The sequence below is a fragment of the Zea mays genome, chromosome 5 (genome assembly GCF_902167145.1).
Source record: "Zea mays cultivar B73 chromosome 5, Zm-B73-REFERENCE-NAM-5.0, whole genome shotgun sequence".
NCBI lineage: Eukaryota > Viridiplantae > Streptophyta > Magnoliopsida > Poales > Poaceae > Zea > Zea mays.
In genome coordinates, this window is record NC_050100.1 from 108,943,845 (window position 1) to 108,964,933 (window position 21,089).

A 21,089-nucleotide genomic window follows, 5' to 3' on the forward strand; every position below is an offset into this window, starting at 1 on the left:
GTACCTCACGTTCTCCAGGCCCGACATCGCTTACGCCGTCCAGCAGGTGTGCCTGCATATGCACACTCCGCGGGAGCCCCATCTCACTGCGCTCAAGCGGATTCTGCGCTACCTCCGCGGCTCCCTCGACTATGGCCTTCTACTCCGCCCATCCCCGACGTCGGAGCTCGTGGTCTACACCGACGCTGACTGGCTGGCTGTCCCAACACGCGCCGGTCCACCTCCGGTTACGCTGTGTTCCTGGGTGCCAACCTCGTCTCTTGGGCCGCCAAGCGGCAGCCCGTCGTCTCTCGCTCCAGCGCTGAGACCGAGTACCGTGCCGTGGCCAACGGTGTGGCAGAGGCCTCCTGGCTGCGCCAGCTCCTCCACGAGCTCCACAGTCCCCTCTAGCGCGCCACTCTCGTCTACTGCGACAACGTCAGTGCGGTCTACCTCTCTACCAACCCCGTGCAGCATCAGCGCACGAAGCACGTAGAGATCGACCTGCACTTTATCCGCGAGCGTGTCGCTACCGGTGACGTTCGGGTTCTCAGCGTCCCCACCACGCTGCAGTTCGCCGACATCTTCACCAAGGGGTTACCGTCGAGTGTATTTTTAGATTTTCGATCCAGTCTCAACATCTGTACATGATAGAGTTGTGACTGCGGGGGTGTTAGACTACCCATCTAGGGTTTGGGGTGTTTCCCTTGTAATTACCGTCTCACCCTCACTGTAATGGGCCTGACCCATTTACTAAGTCTATTAATACTACTCCCAACCCTGTTTATGGTTATGGGTTCGCATTCCAACAGAAAGAAAAATGATGAACTTGAGCTAAAAGGATGGTTTCAATTCATACCGGCTTATACTGCTTTTATAGTGTTTTGTCTCCATGTATTACAGTTAGAGTAGTTCAGACAACTAACTTTAATCCGAATCGAACATCCTAAAAATTGCTGGTAGAATTAGTTAGCTAATAAATAACTAATTAAGTATTAATTAATGGGAACATATCTGTTGCAAACCAACTCCTCCGTGCAATCGTGCAAACTTCTAATCTGGGCCACATGATGTTGATCCAAGGGACACAGGGGCGTGAATAATTTTACACTTAACCACCCGCTGCTAATCACATTTTTTCAGATCCCCTTCGCACTCCCCCACACGCCACCTTAGATCAACATCATGTGGTTCAGATTAAAAGTTTGCACGGTTGCACGGAGGGGTTGGTTTGCACCAGATACGTTCCCTTAGTTAATTTACTAATAAAATTAACTAATAGCTAAACTATTAGATAAAAATGTTTGGATGTCTTCAACTAATTTAGCGGCTAACTATTATTTCCATCAAAAAGATCTTAATAAATTGATACGGAGTATATTTGATATCTCGTTTAAGGAAATGTTGAAAAATGACTTTTGATTAATACACCTTGAATTAATTTAAAGAACTTGCTTTGGGAACTAGTGGCCCCGTGGTCAAAGAAACAACTTTCACCGTTACCTTCCCAGTTCCGTTCCCTCCCAAACCCTAACTCCCGAATCCCCTCGCTCTCCTCTAATGGCCGCCGATGCCGACGCAGCCGAGGTGGAGCGGCTTTACGAGCTCGGCGAGCGCCTCTCTTCCGCCAAGGACAAGTCCGAGGTGCTTCCCCGCTCTCCCAGATTTTGTTGAGGCCGGTCCGTGTTCAGGCTAGGGTTTTGAGTGACGTGGGGTTTTCGGTTTCGGAATTGCAGCTTGCGGCGGACTACGAGGCGATTATTGCAGCAGTGAAGGGGCAGAGTGTCAAGGCGAAGCAGCTCGCAGCGCAGCTCATCCCGAGGTTCTTCCGGAGCTTCCCTGCACTCGCCACCCGCGCCATGTCGGCCATGTTCGACCTCGTTGATATGGAGGAGCTCGCGGTATTTGCTCGCATCTCTCTAGATTTGGCGAGTTTATATGCTCGCATCTCTTCACTGTTGGCAGAGCGGCATGATTTGGCAAGTTATTCTGTGTAACCACCAGTTGAGAGCAAACCCACTAGCAGTTTATGTGATAGGTTGGTCCAATATTTTGAGTGAACTAAAAATAGCTGGATTGGGTTTCCATTGTGTTCAGGCAGCTTCATTTCGAAAACTATGTTTCTTAAAAAAAATTAGTCATTTGCTTATTGCACTGCACATTGTGTTTTTTCTGCCATTTATTACTCTATTCGTATGTGAGGAACACTTACAATAGCTCAAGAGTACATCTGTACATGCACAGAGAGTATAATATCTCTCTACCAAATCTATTCTTAACCAGCAAAATGATTATCCTGTTAATGTATTTTTGATAATTGGTATTTCAACCACTAATACAGGATTTGCTAGAAAGTGAAATTTAGGCTTGAACAATTTGGGAAACAAAAAGACCTTTTTATACCTGAGTTATTTTAATGGGGGACATCACAAGAAACACTGAATGGGTGATATTCACTTGTTTCACTGTTGATCATACGTGGCCAAACACTTCAATGCTGTATAAACAATTGCAATCTGTCATGTTATGCTTGTGATACATCAACTATTTGTTTCATGTTTGTCCTTGATTACTTCACATGACACTTACTCTTTTAAACAGTTGTTTTCAATATTTATTTGGCACTTCTTGAATAACATTACAAAAATAGATACACTGTTATTTGATTCTATATAGTGTTTCTTACATTTGTTTAATGAGAATAATCAACATGGTGTTTTTTATGTATATGTTCCAACAGATCAGAATACAAGCTATTCGGGGTTTTCCACTTCTTGGTAAAGATACTGAATTTGTGTCAAAAATTGCAGATGTTTTGGGACAACTCCTTACAAGCGGTATGGTCTTCCTATTTTACTTTGCTGCAATGATTATTGCATACGCACCTCTAATTTTTTGCCTACATTTCAGAGGAAAATGTGGAACGTGATGCTGTTCATAAAGCACTCATGTCCCTTATACGAGAAGATGTTAAAAGTAAGATTCCAATGCCCATCATTGATTGTTAATGATTATATGATTTGAATAGCTTACACTGTGAATCTATGCGAAATTTCCTCCAATTATTTAGGTAATCTGTCTTGTGATTAAAGATACTACATGTAGGGATACAAATGGGCTAGACCATGAACCCACATATAAGCTTAGTTTTGTGGATTGCCTAACTACAAGGCAGTGAAAACGAATGCTGTTTATTTTATTATAAAGTATAAAGTACTAGTTCTGTACTCAGTGTCTGTCCTTCAGATATTTCTTTTGCTTATTCCGTTAGTTAATGGCATTGAATTGAGGCATGTATGGATGACAACCATTCCTGGCCTTTCAAGCTATTCCTTTATTATATGTTATCACTGTTCAAGATATGGAGCTTGAACCTTCTATGTGTTACTAATAATAGGGGCTGAATTGGATGATAGTATTGAGGCCTATAGGGATACAAGAGGGAAACCCTAGACTAGGAGACTACACTAATACCCTTGACTGTTATACCGTAACACCCCTCTCAAATGCAACGTGAATGCAATGTTGATGTGTTTGGAGAGTTGACACTATGTAGTAAACTTGAAAAAGAAAAACAATACATTTATAATCGAAGATGGCGTCAGAGCGTGCAACTCTTTAAAAATGGCGATGTAGAAATTGATCTCAATAAGTGGGTATTGCCTTCACAACACATACTTCAGCAAATATCTTAAGTCTTCACAAACAGTACTTGAACTCTTAAACTATGAACCTTGCTTCAGAGACTTCAACCCGTTGAGAATAAATAGATGTGCCAAATCAAGCCAAATGAAGAACAAAAGGTTATTTTTGCAAGATGGCATAGTAGGATTGATGATACGATCAGGACATGTAGGGAAATGGCTACGAAAGAGACCAAGAGGGCATAGTCGCATCAATGATGATGGTGATTAGATAAATTGACAGGATTCAGCTAACCATTAAACAAAATAAATTGGCTGATCTGACTAAATCTGTGGACATGCACAATATGGATGAACTCGAGATGTGCAAATGGACTTGGATGGACAAACATGCAATTCAAAATTTAGGAAATAGGCCTTAGCTATAGCAGCATCAAAACAAATTGGCGATAGTGGTCGCAAAAGATTGAAGGCATGACACTAAGATCGATGCCAATGCGGGTCTGTACCGACCACTGGCGTGGCGAGTGGCGACCCAAGCGGTCGGTATCGATCGCTATGGACGAGAGGCGGCACGACTGGTCGGTCGGTTGGGCCACCTATCGGTTGGTCTGGGCTACAACGCTCGCGTTGGAGAGCGCACGGTCAATACCAATCGACCGGTAACGACTGATGCGTTGGGACCTAGCCGCTGCCAACCGGGCACGGTCGGTACCGACCAACTGGTGTCCACGTGGCAGCCCGTGATTCGTCCATTTCATTTCAATCATTTCAATTTGATAAAAATCCCAAAAACTTTCAAAAAATTCCATTTCTTTGAATTTACTTATAAACAGAGGGGATCCTTGCCTTCATTCACACACTTTCACCTCCAATTCTCAAGTCTTCATTCACACACTTCCTTCTCCGTTTAGGGTTTAGGTGTTGGAATAAGTCTCGTGGTCTGTGGGAAGGACAACAACATCTGCTGTTGGTCTTTACTGCGTTAAGGACAGCAGGTTGGGTAGAGAACAGTAGGCAGGGCAGCACAACAGCAGGCAGGACGACACCTTTCCTTACTGCAGTTTTTGACTTCTTTAAGATCAGTAGGTTGGGTAGAGGACAACAGTGCTTTGCTGCAGTTCTTTAGACTAGAAGACAGCGCATGGTCTTGTGAAGGAGTTCCATGGTTTTTAAAGCGGTAAGGCGGTCCAAGGCGTTGGAGCACCGCCTGGACGCCTAGGCGGCGCCTAGGCGTTAGACCACCGCCCGGACGCCTAGGCGACGCCTTAAGAACAAAGTGAAGGACAACGTGTTGCAGGACAACAACATCTCCTTTAGTATCTAGAGGACAACAGAAGCTTTTTGACTGTCCTCCTTTAGCATCTAGAGGACAGCAGGGACAACAACATCTCTAATACTGCAGAGTAGTGTGTAGTGCAGCGTGTTCACTGTGTAGTGTGTAGTGCAGCCCCTAGGGCTATAAATATGTGTCCCCCACCCATGGTTTTTAAAGCGGTAAGGCGGTCCAAGGCGTTGGACAACCGCCTGGACGCCTAGGCGGCGCCTAGGCGAGGTAGGCGGGCAAGGCGCCTAGGCGTTAGACCACCGCCCGGACGCCTAGGCGTCGCCTAGGCGACGCCTTAAGAACAGAGCCCCCACCCTTAGATGGGTATGACATTGTGTAGTGTTTGAGAAAATAAACGAAAAATTGCCCCAACTCGTAGTGTCATTCTCTCGATGAGAGTTAAGAGTCTCGTTGCTTACAATTGGTATCAGAGCGAGGTTATCTTGCAGCCTAAACATCTCTAGCTCACCTCCTTCCATCGCCTCTCCCCATACTTAGTCGGAAGCAAGCGCTCCAACTGTTCCTTCCTCTCTTGCTCGGACGAGCAACCTTTCATCTGAGAGAGCCTCTTCCACACGCAGCGACCCCTCGCTAGCACACCATGTCTTTACGCTCGATCACTGCCGAGGTCGCCGCGACACAAGGACGTGAGCGAGCAGCAGCGGCGGCTGCAGCGACAGCGACAGCGACGAGAGCAGCACGACTAGCGGCTGCGGAACTGGCAGCAGCGAGAGCGGAAGTAAAAGCAGCGGAGGCGGCGGATGCTGACCGTGCAGCGGCGGCAGAGCTCGAGGTTATGCGTGGCAGTAGCGTCGACAGCTCTGTTTCCGGCGACGGCAGCACCAACGATGAGCTTAGGCTGGCAAGGGAGGCAGCGCAAGAGCATGCGGCACAATGGGCAGCCGCGCACCCCCATGGGGGCGCGCGCGGCGGCAGCCCAGATGGGCGCGGACACGCCGACGGTGCTCCCGATGGCGGTGGCTGGGTCGACGGAGGTCGCGGCCTCTACAGGCGGCGCAGATATCCCTCCCCGGATCGGTACCATGGTCACCGTGGGGTCCAGGCCGTTGTCAGGGACATCGGTCCCGGTGGTGGGTGGCCTACCCTCACCAAGACCAACTACGTCGAGTGGGCAGCGGTGATGTGGGTATGGCTCCAGGTTCGCCACATGTGGGAAGCAGTTCGGTACGGCGACGTCGACTACTACGAGGATCGACGGGCGCTAGATGCCCTCATTGCTGCAGTCCCGCCTGAGATGCAGTTTTTGCTTTCCCAGAAGCAGACTGCCAAGGAAGCCTGGGACGCCATCATCGCGACCGTGCTCGCAAGACCACACTACAGGCACTTCGCAAGGAGTGGGAGAACTTGGCCTTCAAGCCAGGTGAGGATGTTGATGACTTTGCTCTTCGCCTCAACACTGTTGCAGAAGATGGTGCAGTTCGGCGACGACACCTACGATGAGGATAGAGCCGTCGAGAAGCTCTTCCGTTGCATCCCCGAGAAGTATAAGCAGATCACTCGCTCAATCGATTCTCTGCTAGACCCGCCATTCCCTGGCCTAGTGGCCAAGCTTGCCATAGTTGTGGCAGCCGTCATCTCGTGCCGGCTTCTTGTTGTCGACGGCGCCGCCTTGGGCGCCTCCGCGGGCACCACCCTCAGCTTGTCCTCGCGCCCCGACCTGGGCGCCTCCGTGCGCCTTGCGCGGCTTGCCGCGTTTGCGGCCCCGTCTAGAGGAGGAGGACTCCTCCTTCTTGTTGTCACCCTGGCAGGCCTCCCACTGCTCCCGAGTGAGATGTAGCTTCCCGCCGATGGTGATAGGCCCAGAGAGGGCCTGTGGTTCGTCGCCGTCGACGACCTTGAGACGACCAATCGCTTCTTCGATCGTCATCGTGGAGAGGTCTAGCAGAGACTCGATTGAGCGAGCGATCTGCTTATACTTCTCGCGGATGCAACGGAAGAGCTTCTCGACGGCTCTCTCCTCATCGTAGGTGTCGTCGCCGAACTGCACCATCTTCTGCAACAGAGTGTTGAAGCGAAGTGTAAAGTTATCAACATCCTCACCTGGCTTGAAAGCCAGGTTCTCCCAATCCTTGCGAAGTGCCTGCAGTGTAGTCTTGCGGGCACGGTCGCTGCCGATGCGGGTCGCAGTGATGGCGTCCCAGCCTTCCTTGGCAGTCCACTTCTGGGAAAGCGAAAACTGCATCTCGGACGGGACTGCAGCAATGAGGGCATCTAACGCCCGTCGATCCACGTAGTAGTCAATGTCGCCGTACTAAACCGCTTCCCACATGTGGCGAACCTGGAGCCGTACCCTCATCATCGCGGCCCACTCGACGTAGTCGGTCTTGGTGAGGGTAGGCAACCCACCGCCGAGACCGATGTCCCTGACAACGGCCTGGACCCCACAGTGACCATGGTACCGATCTGGGGAGGGAGAGCCGTGCCGCCTGTAGAGGCCGCGATCTCTGTCGACCCGGCCGCTGCCACCGGGAGCACCGTCGGTGCGTCCGCGCCCATCTGGGCTGCCGCTGCGTGCGTTCTCGCTTGGAGCGCCGTCGACGCGCCTGCGCCTATCTAGGCTATCGCTGCGCGGGCGCGCGGCTGCCCATTGTGTCGCCTGCACTTGCATTGCCTCCCTTGCCAGCCCGAGCTCGTTGTTGGTGCTGCCGTCGCCGGAAACAGAGTTGCCGGCGCTACTGCCGCGCAGAGCCTCGAGCTCTGTCGCCGCCGCACGAGCAGCATCTGCCGCCTTCATTGCTTCTACTTCCGTTCTCGCTGCTGCCAGTTCCGCAGCCGCCAGTCGTGCTGCAGTCGCCGCTATCGCTGCAGTCGCCGCTGCTGCTCGCTTGCGTTCTTATGCCGTGGCGACCTCGGCCTCCTGCTGGCGATGCGCACTCGAAGTGATCGAGCGTAGAGACATGGTGTGCTAGCGAGGGGTCGCTGCGTGTGGTAGAGGCTCTCTCAGATGAAAGGCCGCTCGTCCGAGCAGCAGAGGAAGGAACAATTGGAGCTCTTGCTTCTGATTGAGTATAAGGAGATGCGCGAGAAGGAGATGAGCAAGAGATGTTTAGGCTGCAAGATAACCTCGCTCTGATACCAATTGTAAGCAACGAGACTCTTACTCTCATCGAGAGGATGACACTATGAGTTGGGGCGATTTTCTGTTTATTTTGTCAAATACTACACAATGCTATACCAGTCTAAGGGTTGTGATACATATTTATAACCCAAGGGGCTGCAACATATGCTTCCTAGAGATGCGAATATGCTGTCCTACAAACTGCACTAACCACTAGGTGCTGTTGTAAGTCAAAAGAAAACTGCAGCAAGCTGCTGTTCTCCAAAAGCTAGAGAAGTGGAAAAGGAGATGCCTTCAACACGCTGTCCTTGCAGTCAAAAAGACTAACATGCTGCTGCTGTCCCACGTTGTCCTTGCAGTCAAAATGACTGAGATGCTGCTGTCCCTGCAGTAAAAAACCGACAAGGACTGCTGCTGTCCTTCCCACAGGCCACGAGACTTATTCCAACAATAGCGAAGTGGCTCTATAAGGCCCGAGAAGTTAAATTATGCAAAGTTGTACGATTCGTTCACCAAGTTGATGGATTAGAACACCGACAACTTGAATGACGACATGAGAAGGCTCCACATGTTGGTCGTTAAATGGTTGGCCAAACAATTAAAACTAGTTGACATGACAAGGCTCCACGCAGCAGCCACCTCTGGTGCCGAATCAGTAATAGTTTTCCCATTGAGCCATCTATCTTTCCAAAAAAGTGTGTTCCGCCCGTTGCCAACCAATGACACCACAGATCGCAAAAAAGTCGCGGATTTGCTTCTGGACCTTGAACTCTAAGCCGCATAATGGCTTAGAAGGGTCAGTTTTGCGGAACCAAAGCCATCTTAGCTGCAACGCCCAGCCCATGAACCAAATGTTTGGTACTCCGAGACCCCCTAGACAGTAGACACCGAGGTCTTGTTACTCTATATCCCATGCCACCAAACAGCTACCTCCATTGACCTCTTTCCGACCTTTCCAAAGGAAAGCCCTTCTAATCTTATCAATAGCTTTGATTACCCATTGCAGCACCCGAGCAGCTGCCCTTTGTGTGACCAAGAAAAGGAAACGATTCAATACATCCTCACAACCTGAGTTTTTGCCCGACAATTCTGGTTTCTTATCTTTGACTCACTCGAGATGAGCCACCTCACTCCTAGGGCTGATGAGCGGTCGTTTGAGGACTGGTGGAGGAAGGCCAGTAAGAGTACAAGGAAGGATAAGAGAAAAGGGTTAAACTGTGTCATCATCCCGGGGGCTTGGTGCCTCTGGCTGCATAGAAATAGAACGGTCTTTGATGGGATTTGTCCTTCCATTCAGAGGATGCAGCAGCTGTTCAGTGATGAGTTCTCCTGTTGGCTCATGGCGGGCGCCAGAAGTTTGGGTCAGCTAGGGTTCCTTAGTTCCATGAATAATATCGGTTCCATTCCTTTTACTCCTATGTAACCTTTTTGTTCTTTGCTTTTCTTTTGCTTCTTTTTTGTTTCTGTTATGGATGTAATTCATGTTTGATTTTTTCCCTCTCTATAATATAAAGATGCACAGCTCTCCCGCACGTTCTAGAAAAAAAGGAAGGCTCCACACGTTGGTCGTTAAATGCAAAGTTGTACGATTAGTTTTTTTACGAACTTCGTACTTTTATTAGTTTTTAAAATAGTCGCATTTTATGATTTTTTTTAATTTATGTAGTTTTGTTTTTAACGAGATATGTATTTTTAAATGTTTTCTGCATTTTTTTGTACTTTATCTGAATTTAAACTCGTGTTTTGTTGTGCATGAATCTGTAAAAGAAAAACTGATGTGGCTGTAGGTTAACGGTAAAGGCTGTGTGTGCACTGGAAGATTGTGGTAGATAAAGGCTGACGCTGGTAGATACAGACTGGTTGATAGTGAGGTGGCGGTAGATATAGACTACTAGCACTAGATCCAGCCTAATACCCGCAAATGACAGTATGATGGTAAACTGAAGATCATGCCAGCTGTACCTCCGTTATCCAAAATAAACAGCAGCAGCACAATACTGCAACAACACCAGGAGCTCTGATACCAAGAGGGGTTGTTAGTTGGATCATAAAACCTAGAGCTCTGATACAATGTGGGTTGTTAGTTGGATCATAAAACCTAGAGCTCTGATACAATGTTAATAATAATAGGGGCTGACTGAATTGGATGATAGTATTGAGGCCCATAGGGTACATTGGAGACACAAGAGGGAATCTCTTCATTTGTTTTTTTTTGAAATGCACACTATGCTTGTATTGTATGAATTCTCCTTTTCAGTTGTTCATTCTCTTATATGTCCATTGGTTCCTTCTGTTAATGCGTACCTTATATTGGCCAGATTCTTTACAACCTTTATTTAAGCATGTGGAGCAAGGATCAGAGATTCGTGAGAAGATTATTTGTTTTCTTCGAGACAAGGTACATATCTATAAATTGAGAGATTTACATGTTTTGTGGATAAATTAAATTGTAGCGTGCTAGATCAAGAATGTGTCTGTGTTTTTTTTTTTTGATTTAGGTTTTTCCTCTTAAAGCAGAGCTACTGAAACCTCAAGCAGAAATGGAGAGATTTATAACGGATTTGGTAAAGAAAGTATGTTGACTGTTTTCAGTTTTTGACCATACGATTGTTTACATTGTTCAATTCTCTATTTATGTTATTTGTTGAGCTTGAATAAATGACATTATTCAGAGTGTGCAAGATGTAACTGGTTCAGAATTTGAACTATTCATGGGGTTTCTGCGAAGCTTGAGCATATTTGGGGATTCTGCTCCTAGAGAGTCCTTTCAAGAACTAATTGAAATTATTCAAGCACAGGCTGATCTCAACTCACAATTCAATGTAAGCATGTTATGCGGACAGTATTGGAACCAAATGTACTGTATGTTGATATGCAAAATAACAGATTAATTCTGTAGAAGCTGCACTAGTTTAAGTGCTTTCTGTTACTTGAATGTTTATAGAAGCATATTAGAAATGTATGAGGATAAGTTCTTGTAAACTTTTTTCCATGATCCATGGTATAAAAATTAAGCTTTGTTTTGTGTTCTTGATTTGTGATAAACTGTGTTTTTTTCTCATCATTCTCATTCATCCTTCCAGGTTTCGGACATTGACCACATTGAAAGGTGGATTTCATGCATGTATATGGCTCTTCCTATCTTCATGGTATCACTAAATATCCAAAAAACGACGATGAGTTATTAAGTTGTTGGTGGATATCATATTGTAATTTGGATTACATGATTTGCAGAGAGGAGCATCAGCAAGCAAGTTCCTCAATTACTTCGTTAAGCAAATTGTTCCAGCATTCGAGAAGGTAATCATTTCCACTTGTGCTTTGCCTCTCTAATTCACATGAAGAACTGCAGAAAGCATTTCCTTGAAACAGCATGTCGACAAGCAAAGCATTACATCTTTCTTTCTATTGATTCAGTATTTTCATTCTGAACAAAGAATGCTTTAAATGTGTCTTCCTTGTTTGGTCTGGCTGCAGAATCATCATGAAGTTGATATTTTTTGTTTGACTCTTCACAGTTTATATTTGCTATATCGTAGTTCGCATTTGTCCAGTGAATGGTTTCCTGGATGTAGATACCAGATCTATTAATAAATTGTTTTTGAAGTAAAAATGTTCAATAAATTGGTTACACTCCTAATGAAAGCTAACATGGGATAAATTAATAAAAAAGAAGCTGCACTACACAGTAGTTATGACGGTTTATGCTGTCGCTTACTCGCTTTGTTATAACAGTTTGACACTCCACTCAAACTCATTACCCATATCATGCAAAAATTGGAAACCCATGTCCTGCATAAACTGGAACTTTTATTTTTAGAAACTAAGTTATTTTTTTTTCTATGCTATGCATACTTTAGATTCCTGAAGAAAAGAAACTGGATTTGCTCAAGACTATTGCTTCAAGTTCACCGTACGCGACAGCTCAAGATTCACGTCAGCTGCTTCCATCTGTTGTTCAGTTACTCAACGTTAGTACACTTCTTAATTTAAATATGTATCTGAGGCCTGAGCACAATTACTCAACGTTAGTACTCAACTGTAATGACTTCTTTTGGTAACAGACTATTTAGCATTTGTTATTTTTTCTGCACAGTTTTGAGCATTCTGTTACTGTTTGAGTTGCAGAAATATATGCCTGGGAAGAAGGTGGACGATATCAACCATAATTATGTTGAATGCTTGCTGTACACTTATCATCATTTGGCTCATAAGGTTAGGTTTGGTCATCAGTTATTAATCATATTGTTTCTTCATGGATGCTCTTTCTAAGTGCTGACCAAATCTGTCAATAAGGAGCACATTCTTCAAGTTGTCATGTGCTTGAAACATCGGCAATGATTCTTTTTGCTTTCTTTCTAAGGCCTTATAATGCTAGTATTGAGTTCTGAGCAAGACATTTGTGTGGTTACACAATTTTTTACTCCCTTCGTTCCAAAGCAAGTCATTTTTAGCTTCTCTAGGTTCATTGTTTTTTGCTGTGTACATAGATATACATATACATTATATCTGGATACATACAAAAGACTATCTAAAACAGTAAAACGTCTGAACAACTTACAATTTGGAATGGAGTAATAAGTAGTCTGGTTTTCTTGGAGACAAAAGCTGAAGCCAGATTTATTTCCATTATCTAAACGAGTGCTGACAAAATCTGCATTTCAGACTCCAAACACAACGAACAGTCTATGTGGTTACAAGATTGTTACTGGGCAACCATCGGATAGACTTGGAGAGGACTTCACAGAGCATTACAAAGATTTTACAGAGAGGTAGCTTACAGTAGCTAATTTGTATGTTCTGTTTTGTTTTGTGTGGCTTTGTTTAAAAGCACTAGCTGAGCGAGCTAGTTGTTAGTTCTAGCCACTTGCTTTGTAATTTTACACCAAGCTTTCTGTTCATGTAGCTTGACCTCCCATTTCCTCGTCAATCCTTTTTGGCTTCATCTCATTAACTGTGGTGTCTAGTCTGCATTAGAGTCCTTTCGGATGTGAATATTGAGCTGCTGGAATTGAAAGGTTTTAATACCAAATTAGACTAGTTTTAAAAATGGGCTACAATACCAAATCTGTTGTTTGGATGTTGATGGAATTGCTACCTGGAATCCAGAGAGGAAGTAGCAAATACCAATTCATGCGATGTGCATATAGTCAAATTGAGAATTGACCCATCTCCTTTTTTTTGCCATTGTTAGAAGTATATTTGTATTAGGGCTGGCCATGCCTTGCCTCCTAAGACCATCTCCAACGTGCCCCCACCCCTCCCCCACCTCACGTTCAGTGCCATTTAACAGTGTGTATTATAGTAGTACAAATAGTCCATGATTTTTTAAATGTTTTCAAGTCGTCCGATTAATCGTGATTAGTCGCGATTAATCGTTCAAGACGGTTTGGACCAATCACGATTAATCGCCCAAGTCGTCCGACTAATCGTGATTAATCGCGATTAATCGCCCTAGTCGGTCAGCCAGAACGACCAGCAAGTCATCCGACTTGAAAACATTGATTTTTTTAACTTCAAAAACTGATGAAAAATTGTCAAATAATTCAATTATAGTATATAGGGGGAGCTAGATAGGGTGAATGGTTGGAGACGTCCTGTGTGTGGGGGGAGTATCTTTTGGGGGTGATGTAGTAAAATATAATAGAAAGTACAGATATGAGGAGAAATGTGGGGGATGGTTGGAGATGGTCTAAGGTATCTTGCCTTCCAAGGCATCTCTCCCTATATATGTAACCCCATATGTATCTAATCAATGATTTCAAGTCGCCTCGTCGATCCCTAGGACCGACCAGGTGACTAGTCAACCCCTAGTCAGCCCCTGGTCGTCCTAGACCTTTTATACTAGTAGTTATACTTATTTAAGTATATATATATATACCTATATAAATATTATATAAATTAGAACAAACAACCATGATATACAAAATAACAGATTGCTTTATTGTGAGTTGTGACTGACCAGAACCTGAACCTAAACTGAACCTTGTTAGAACTAATATGTGTGCTCTTGTGCTTAATATACTAGAATAGTATAGAGTGATGGAATAAGTCTTGAGCATCTAGAGGACAGCAGTCGCTTTTGACTGTCCTCTGTAGTCCTTAGCATCTAGAGGACAGCTTGACTGTCCTTTGTAGTCTTTTTAGCATCTAGAGGACAGCAATCGCTTTTTGACTGTCCTCTGTAGTCGCTTTAGCATCTAGAGGACAACAGTCGCTTTTGACTGTCCTCTGTAGTCTCTTTAGCATCTAGAGGACAATCCTGTTGTGTAGTGTGTGAGAAGGGTGTGGTAGTGCAGCCTCTAGGGCTATAAATATGGGTCTCCAACCCTTAGATGGGTATGGCATTGTGTAGTGTTTGAGGAAATAAACAGAAAAATTGCCCCAACTCATAGTGTCATCCTCTTGATGAGAGTTAGAGTCCCTCTACTTACAATTGGTATCAGAGCCAAACTATCCTGCAGCCTAAACATCTCGTGCTCATCTCCTTCCCGCGTCTCTCCCCACACTCAGTCGGCAGCAAGAGCTCCAACTGTTCCTTCCTCTCCTGCTCAGACGAGCAGCCTTTCGTCTGAGACAGCCTCTTCCACACGCAGCAACCCCTCACTAGCCCACCATGTCCCTACGCTCGGCCACTTCGAGTGCGCGGCGCCAGCAGGAGGCCGAGGTCGCCGCGGCACAAGAACGCGAGCGAGCAGCAGCAGCGGCTGCAGCGACAACGACGAGGGCAGCACGGTTGGCGGCGGCGGAACTGGCAGCGGCGAGAGCGGAAGTAGAAGCGGCGGAGGCGGCGGATGCTGCACGTGCGGCGGCAACAGAGCTCGAGGTTCTGCGCGGCAGTAGAGCTGGCAGCTCTGCTTCTGTCGACGACAACACCGACGAAGAGCTCAGGCTGGCGAAGGAAGCAGCGCGAGAGCAGGCGACACAGTGGGCAGCCGCGCATCCCCATGGGGGCGCGCGTGGCGGCAGCCCGGATAGGCGCCGCCGCGCCGCCGACGCTCCAGGCGGGGGCGCACGCGGCGGCAGCCCAGACGGGCGTAGACGCGCCGGCGGTGCTCCTGGCGGCGGCGACCGAGTCGACGGAGATCGCGGCCTCTACAGGCGGCGCGGTTCTCCCTCCCGGATCGGTACCATGGTCGCCGCATGGCCCAGGCCATTGTCAGGGACATCGGTCCCGGCGGTGGGTGGCCTACCCTCACCAAGACCAACTACGTCGAGTGGGCCGCGGTGATGAGGGTACGGCTCCAGGTTCGCCACATGTGGGAAGCAGTTCGTTACGACGACGTCGACTACCACGAGGATCGGCGGGCGCTGGATGCCCTCATTACTGCAGTCCCGCCCGAGATGCAGTTTTCGCTTTCCCAGAAGCGGACTGCCAAGGAGGCCTGGGATGCCATTGCTGCGACCCGCATCGGCAGCGATCGTGCCCGCAAGACCACACTACAGGCACTTCGCAAGGAGTGGGAGAACCTGGCCTTCAAGCCAGGTGAGGATGTTGATGACTTTGCTCTCCGCCTCAACACTCTGTTGCAGAAGATGGTGCAGTTCGGCGACGACACCTACGATGAGGAGAGAGCTGTTGAGAAGCTCTTTCGTTGCATCCCCGAGAAGTACAGGCAGATTGCTCGCTCGATCGAGTCTCTGCTAGACCTCTCCACGATGACGATCGAAGAGGCGATTGGTCGCCTCAAGGTGGTCGACGGCGACGAACCACAGGCTCTCTCTGGGCCTATCACTATCGGCGGGAAGCTACATCTCACTCGGGAGCAGTGGGAGGCCTGCCAGGGTGACAAGAAGAAGGGGGAGTCCTCGACACGAGGCCGCAAACGCGGCAAGCCGCGAAGGCGCGTGGAGGCGCCCAGGCCGGGGCGCGAGGACATGCTGAGGGTGGTGCACGTGGAGGTGCCCAAGGCGGCGCCGTCGACAACAAGAAGCCGGCACGAGACGACGGCTGCCACAACTGCGGCAAGCTTGGCCACTGGGCCAGGGATTGTCGGCAGCCACGACGTGGCCAGGCCAACGTCGCACAGGCGGAGGCGGAGGAGGCCCTGCTCCTGGCACATGCAAGCATCGAGCCATCTCCAGCGGCACCGACCGCAGCGGCACTCCTCCACCTTGATGAGTCGAAAGCACGCACTTTCCTCGGCGACGGCTCCAACAAGGACATGATCGAAGGATGGTGCCTCGACACCGGCGCCACTCATCACATGACCGGCCGACGGGAGTTCTTCACCGAGCTTGACTCTAGCGTCCGAGGCTCCGTCAAGTTTGGGGACGCCTCCGGTGTAGAGATCAAGGGCGCCGGCTCAGTCGTCTTCACCGCCACGTCTGGTGAGCACAGGCTGCTCACCGGAGTCTACTACATCCCCGCGTTGAGAAACTCTATCATCAGCTTGGGACAGCTGGATGAGAACGGTTCGCGCGTGGAGGTCGAGCACGAAGTCATGAGGATCTGGGATCCCTCTCGTCGCCTTCTTGCCAAGGTACGCAGGAGTGCAAATCGGCTTTACATCCTCAATGTGAAGGTGGCACAACCTTGCTGCCTTGCTGCTCGTCGAGACGACGGGGCATGGCAGTGGCACGAGCGCTTCAGGCACCTTAACTTCGAAGCCCTGAAGCGGCTCAGCGCCAAGGAGATGGTACGAGGCCTGCCGTGCCTTGACCATGTGGAGCAATTGTGCGATGTCTGCGTGTTGACAAAGCAGAGACAGCTCCCCTTCCCCCAGCAGTCGAGCTTCCGAGCCAAGGAGAGGCTCGAGCTCGTGCATGGGGACTTGTGTGGCCCGGTGACACCAGCCACACCAGGAGGACGACGCTACTTCTTGCCTCTCGTCGACGATCTCTCCCGCTACATGTGGGTGATGATCCTTGGCAGCAAGGGAGAGGCTGCGAACGCCATCAGGCGTGTGCAGGTCGCTGCGGAGGCGGAGTGCGGCCGCAAGTTGCGCGTGCTGCGCACCGACAACGGCGGCGAATTCACGGCGGCTGAGTTCGCGTCGTACTGCGCGGATGAGGGCGTTCAGCGCCACTACTCCGCGCCGTACAGCCCGCAGCAGAACGGCGTCGTCGAGCGGCGCAACCAGACGGTTGTGGGGATGGCTCGGGCTCTCCTCAAGCAGAGAGGAATGCCAGCTGTCTTCTGGGGAGAGGCGGTGGTGACAGCGGTTTACATCCTCAACCGCTCGCCCACCAAGGCTCTCAACGGGATGACACCGTACGAGGCTTGGCATGGGCGCAAGCCGACGGTCTCTCAGCTACGGGTCTTCGACTGCCTCGCGTTCACCAAGGAGCTTGGCCACATCAGCAAGCTCGACGATAGGAGCACCCCGGGGGTGTTCATTGGCTACGCGGAGGGCTCGAAGGCCTACCGCATCCTTGACCCAAGAACACAGCGTGTGCGCACGGCGCGCGACGTAGTGTTCGACGAAGGGCGAGGTTGGGCGTGGGACAAGGCGGTGGACGACGACACGACTCCGACGTACGACTTCACCATCGAGTACGTCCACTTTGAGTGAGCTGGGGGAGTAGGCAACTCTTCTCCGAGCAGGTCTACCCCAGCCCCCAAGTCTCCACCGACTCCAGCGCCACACTCTCCAGCTCCTGCTACAACGAGCTCTTCACCACCACGCACTCCAGCCACGACTCCGGCTACAGCGAGCTCTTCGCCACCACGTACTCCAGCACCGACGGTACCCTCTCCGGGAACGTCCTCTCCGACACCAGCTCGTGTCGAGCACGACCCAGTGGAGCTCGTGACCCCTCTGTCCCGCGACGAGGAGCGCGTCGACGCGTGCTACGACGACGAGCCGTTGCAGTATCGAAGGGTGGAGGGCCTTCTCCTCGACCCGTCGGTGCCAGGCCCTGCATCTCGCATTCTGGCAGGAGAGTTGCATCTTGCATGCGACGATGGTGAGCCTCGGTCTTTCGCGGAGGCCGAGAAACATGCGGCTTGGCGTGCTGCGATGCAGTCGGAGATGGACGCGGTTGAGACGAACCGCACTTGGGAGCTCGCTGATCTCCCTCATGGTCATCGCGCGATCACCCTTAAGTGGGTGTTCAAACTGAAGAGGGATGAAGCCGGCGCCATCGTCAAGCATAAGGCTCGCTTGGTGGCACGCGGTTTCTTGCAGCAGGAGGGGATCGACTTCGACGATGCCTTCGCCCCTGTAGCACGGATGGAATCCGTGCGACTCCTCGCGCTGGCAGCACTGGAGGGCTGGCATGTTCATCACATGGATGTCAAGTCGGCGTTTCTTAACGGCGACTTAAAGGAGGAGGTCTACGTACACCAGCCGCCAGGTTTTGCGATCCCTGGCAAGGAAGGCAAGGTGTTGCGCCCGCGCAAGGCCCTCTACGGCTTGCGACAGGCACCAAGGGCGTGGAATGCCAAGCTGGATTCCACGCTCAAGAGGATGGGCTTCATGCCAAGCCCGCACGAGGCGGCCATCTATCGGCGGGGCAATGGAGAAAATGCCCTGCTGGTGGGTGTCTACGTCGACGACTTGGTGATCACCGGCGCCAAGGATGCAGAGGTGGCAGCGTTCAAGGAAGAGATGGAGGCCACCTTCCAAATGAGTGACCTGGGGCATCTCTCCTTCTACCTGGGGATTGAGGTGCACCAGGGAGACTCCGGGATCACACTTCGCCAGACCGCCTACGCCAAACGTATTGTTGAGCTGGCTGGGCTCACCGACTGCAACCCAGCTCTCACTCCGATGGAGGAGAGGCTGAAGCTGAGTCGCGACAGCACGACGGAGGAGGTGGATGCTACTAAGTACCGACGTCTTGTGGGGAGCCTTCGCTACCTCGTCCACACACGACCTGACTTGGCATACTCCGTCGGCTACGTTAGTCGGTTCTTGCAGCGACCGACGACGGAGCATGAGCAGGCTGTGAAGAGATTCATCCGCTATGTTGCGGGGACTCTCGACCACGGTCTCTACTACCCGAGGTGCCCTGGGGAGGCACACCTTGTCGGGTACAGCGACAGCGACCACGCCGGTGACATCGACACTAGCAAGAGCACAAGCGGGATCCTCTTCTTCCTCGGCAAGTGCCTCATTAGCTGGCAGTCGGTCAAGCAGCAGGTGGTGGCCATGTCCAGCTGCGAGGCCGAGTACATAGCGGCGTCCACTGCTTCGACTCAGGCGCTCTGGCTGGCTCGACTGCTCGGTGATCTCCTCGGGAGAGACACTGGAGCGGTGGAACTCAGGGTGGACAGCCAGTCCGCTCTGGCATTGGCCAAGAACCCCGTGTTCCATGAACGGAGCAAGTACATCCGGCTGAGATACCACTTCATCCGAGACTGCTTGGCAGAAGGGAGCATCAAGGCGCGTTACATCAACACCAAGGATCAGCTTGCAGACCTGCTCACCAAGCCCCTTGGGAAGATCAAGTTTGTTGAGCTTTGCTCCAGGTCCGGGATGGCCCAACTTTCTCACAAGACGACGCCCAAGACTTAGGGGGAGAATGATGGAATAAGTCTTGAGCATCTAGAGGACAGCAGTCGCTTTTGACTGTCCTCTATAGTCCTTAGCATCTAGAGGACAACTTGACTGTCCTTTGTAGTCTCTTTAGCATCTAGAGGACAGCAGTCGCTTTTTGACTGTCCTCTGTAGTCGCTTTAGCATCTAGAGGACAATAGTCGCTTTTGACTGTCCTCTGTAGTCTCTTTAGCATCTAGAGGACAATCCTGTTGTGTAGTGTGTGAGAAGGGTGTGGTAGTGCAGCCTCTAGGGCTATAAATATGGGTCTCCAACCCTTAGATGGGTATGGCATTGTGTAGTGTTTGAGGAAATAAACAGAAAAATTGCCTCAACTCATAGTGTCATCCTCTTGATGAGAGTTAGAGTCCCTCTACTTACATAGAGGAGTCTTTAGAGTTCTATAAAGTCAGCTGTAGCTGACAGCTAAGTAGTAGCAGCAGTAGCAGCTGTCAGCCTGTCAAAGAGCTGGCAGGTACTATAGCAGTTGCCCTACTGCCAGTACGGTAGCACCGGTCCACTGTAGCAAACCGGCCTACTGTAGCAGCACCTTTGTCTATAAATAGGGATGTAACCCTCTCTTGTAAGCTAAGCTTGTGAATAAAGCTTCTACTTCATATCAGCTCTACTGTTCATAAAAAACAGTGTGTGTGAGTGGTGTGGCTGATGGGAGAAGGTGTTGGTTTTGCTAACAGTGGCATCAGAGCCTGATTTGGAACTTTGGTTCCTGAAGAGATGTCGCGTGTGACGAGGTCCCAGTCCCCTAGACGCCGGGAGCGGCGAGGATCCAACTTAGGGATGTAATATGGTTCGGAAAATATCCGTCCGGATTCGAAGATGGTGAACACTTGTTCGGATGGAATTTTCGGATATCCAGACTTTTTTTTGGATAACGGATATGAATACAGATATTCTGTTCGGATATCGAATTCGATTATAATATGTCTGATATCCATCATGTATCGAATATCCGGATATCTTCTCGAGTATCCGGTTATCTTATCCGGATAGATGTGTGCATTTTATTGATTTTTTGTAGAAAGAAATTAATAATACACAAATAGCCTCAGAAATTCATGAAATTTTATGGAGGCATAACATATGTCCACATATAATTCTCCAAAATATTTGGACCTTAAAATCCACAATATGCTAGTGTTTCTTTCATTTCACATTCACTTGTTGCGTGAATTACACGTGAAATCACTCAAGTATCCAAGTTTCAACATAATCAATACTTCACTTTATCATTTTCATGTGGAGACTTGAGGTTATGTTCTTATAGAATGTTTATTAGTCTTGGTAACTTATTTGTATTTTGATGATTTTATACAAAATAAATTAATAATACACACATAGCTTAAAAAATCATGATTTTTTACAAAAACTCGACATATGTACACATATAATGGTAAAAAAAGTTTGGGCTCAAGGAGTGGATAAATGATTACAACCATGATATGTGTGGAATGATGCCTTACACGGTATCCGACAAAAAATTCGTTACTGACAATATCCGTGTCCGACTAGTTACGTATTCGACACAACTATCTATATTTGTATCCGAGAACATTCGT

General features: G+C 49.0%; 1 protein-coding gene across 3 annotated transcripts in view; it reads left to right on the forward strand.

Annotated features, from left to right (window-relative positions):
• The first annotated feature begins 1,437 nt into the window (after positions 1 to 1,437).
• LOC100193839 (uncharacterized) overlaps positions 1,438 to 21,089 on the forward strand; it is a 35,510-nt gene continuing 15,858 nt past the window's right edge. For 2 of the 3 annotated variants that reach the window (XR_004858121.1, XM_008682975.4), the window contains exons 1-12: positions 1,438 to 1,623; positions 1,716 to 1,880; positions 2,720 to 2,816; positions 2,890 to 2,955; positions 10,348 to 10,427; positions 10,528 to 10,602; positions 10,702 to 10,851; positions 11,113 to 11,178; positions 11,264 to 11,329; positions 11,890 to 12,000; positions 12,158 to 12,244; positions 12,695 to 12,801. Coding sequence is in view for 2 of the 3 variants with exons in the window: in XM_008682975.4 (XP_008681197.1) it covers positions 1,540 to 1,623; positions 1,716 to 1,880; positions 2,720 to 2,816; positions 2,890 to 2,955; positions 10,348 to 10,427; positions 10,528 to 10,602; positions 10,702 to 10,851; positions 11,113 to 11,178; positions 11,264 to 11,329; positions 11,890 to 12,000; positions 12,158 to 12,244; positions 12,695 to 12,801 (1,154 nt within the window). In the remaining variant the exon portion in view is untranslated. The remainder of the gene's footprint in view (positions 1,624 to 1,715; positions 1,881 to 2,719; positions 2,817 to 2,889; positions 2,956 to 10,347; positions 10,428 to 10,527; positions 10,603 to 10,701; positions 10,852 to 11,112; positions 11,179 to 11,263; positions 11,330 to 11,889; positions 12,001 to 12,157; positions 12,245 to 12,694; positions 12,802 to 21,089) is intronic. The other variant, NM_001367042.1, reaches the window with a different exon arrangement.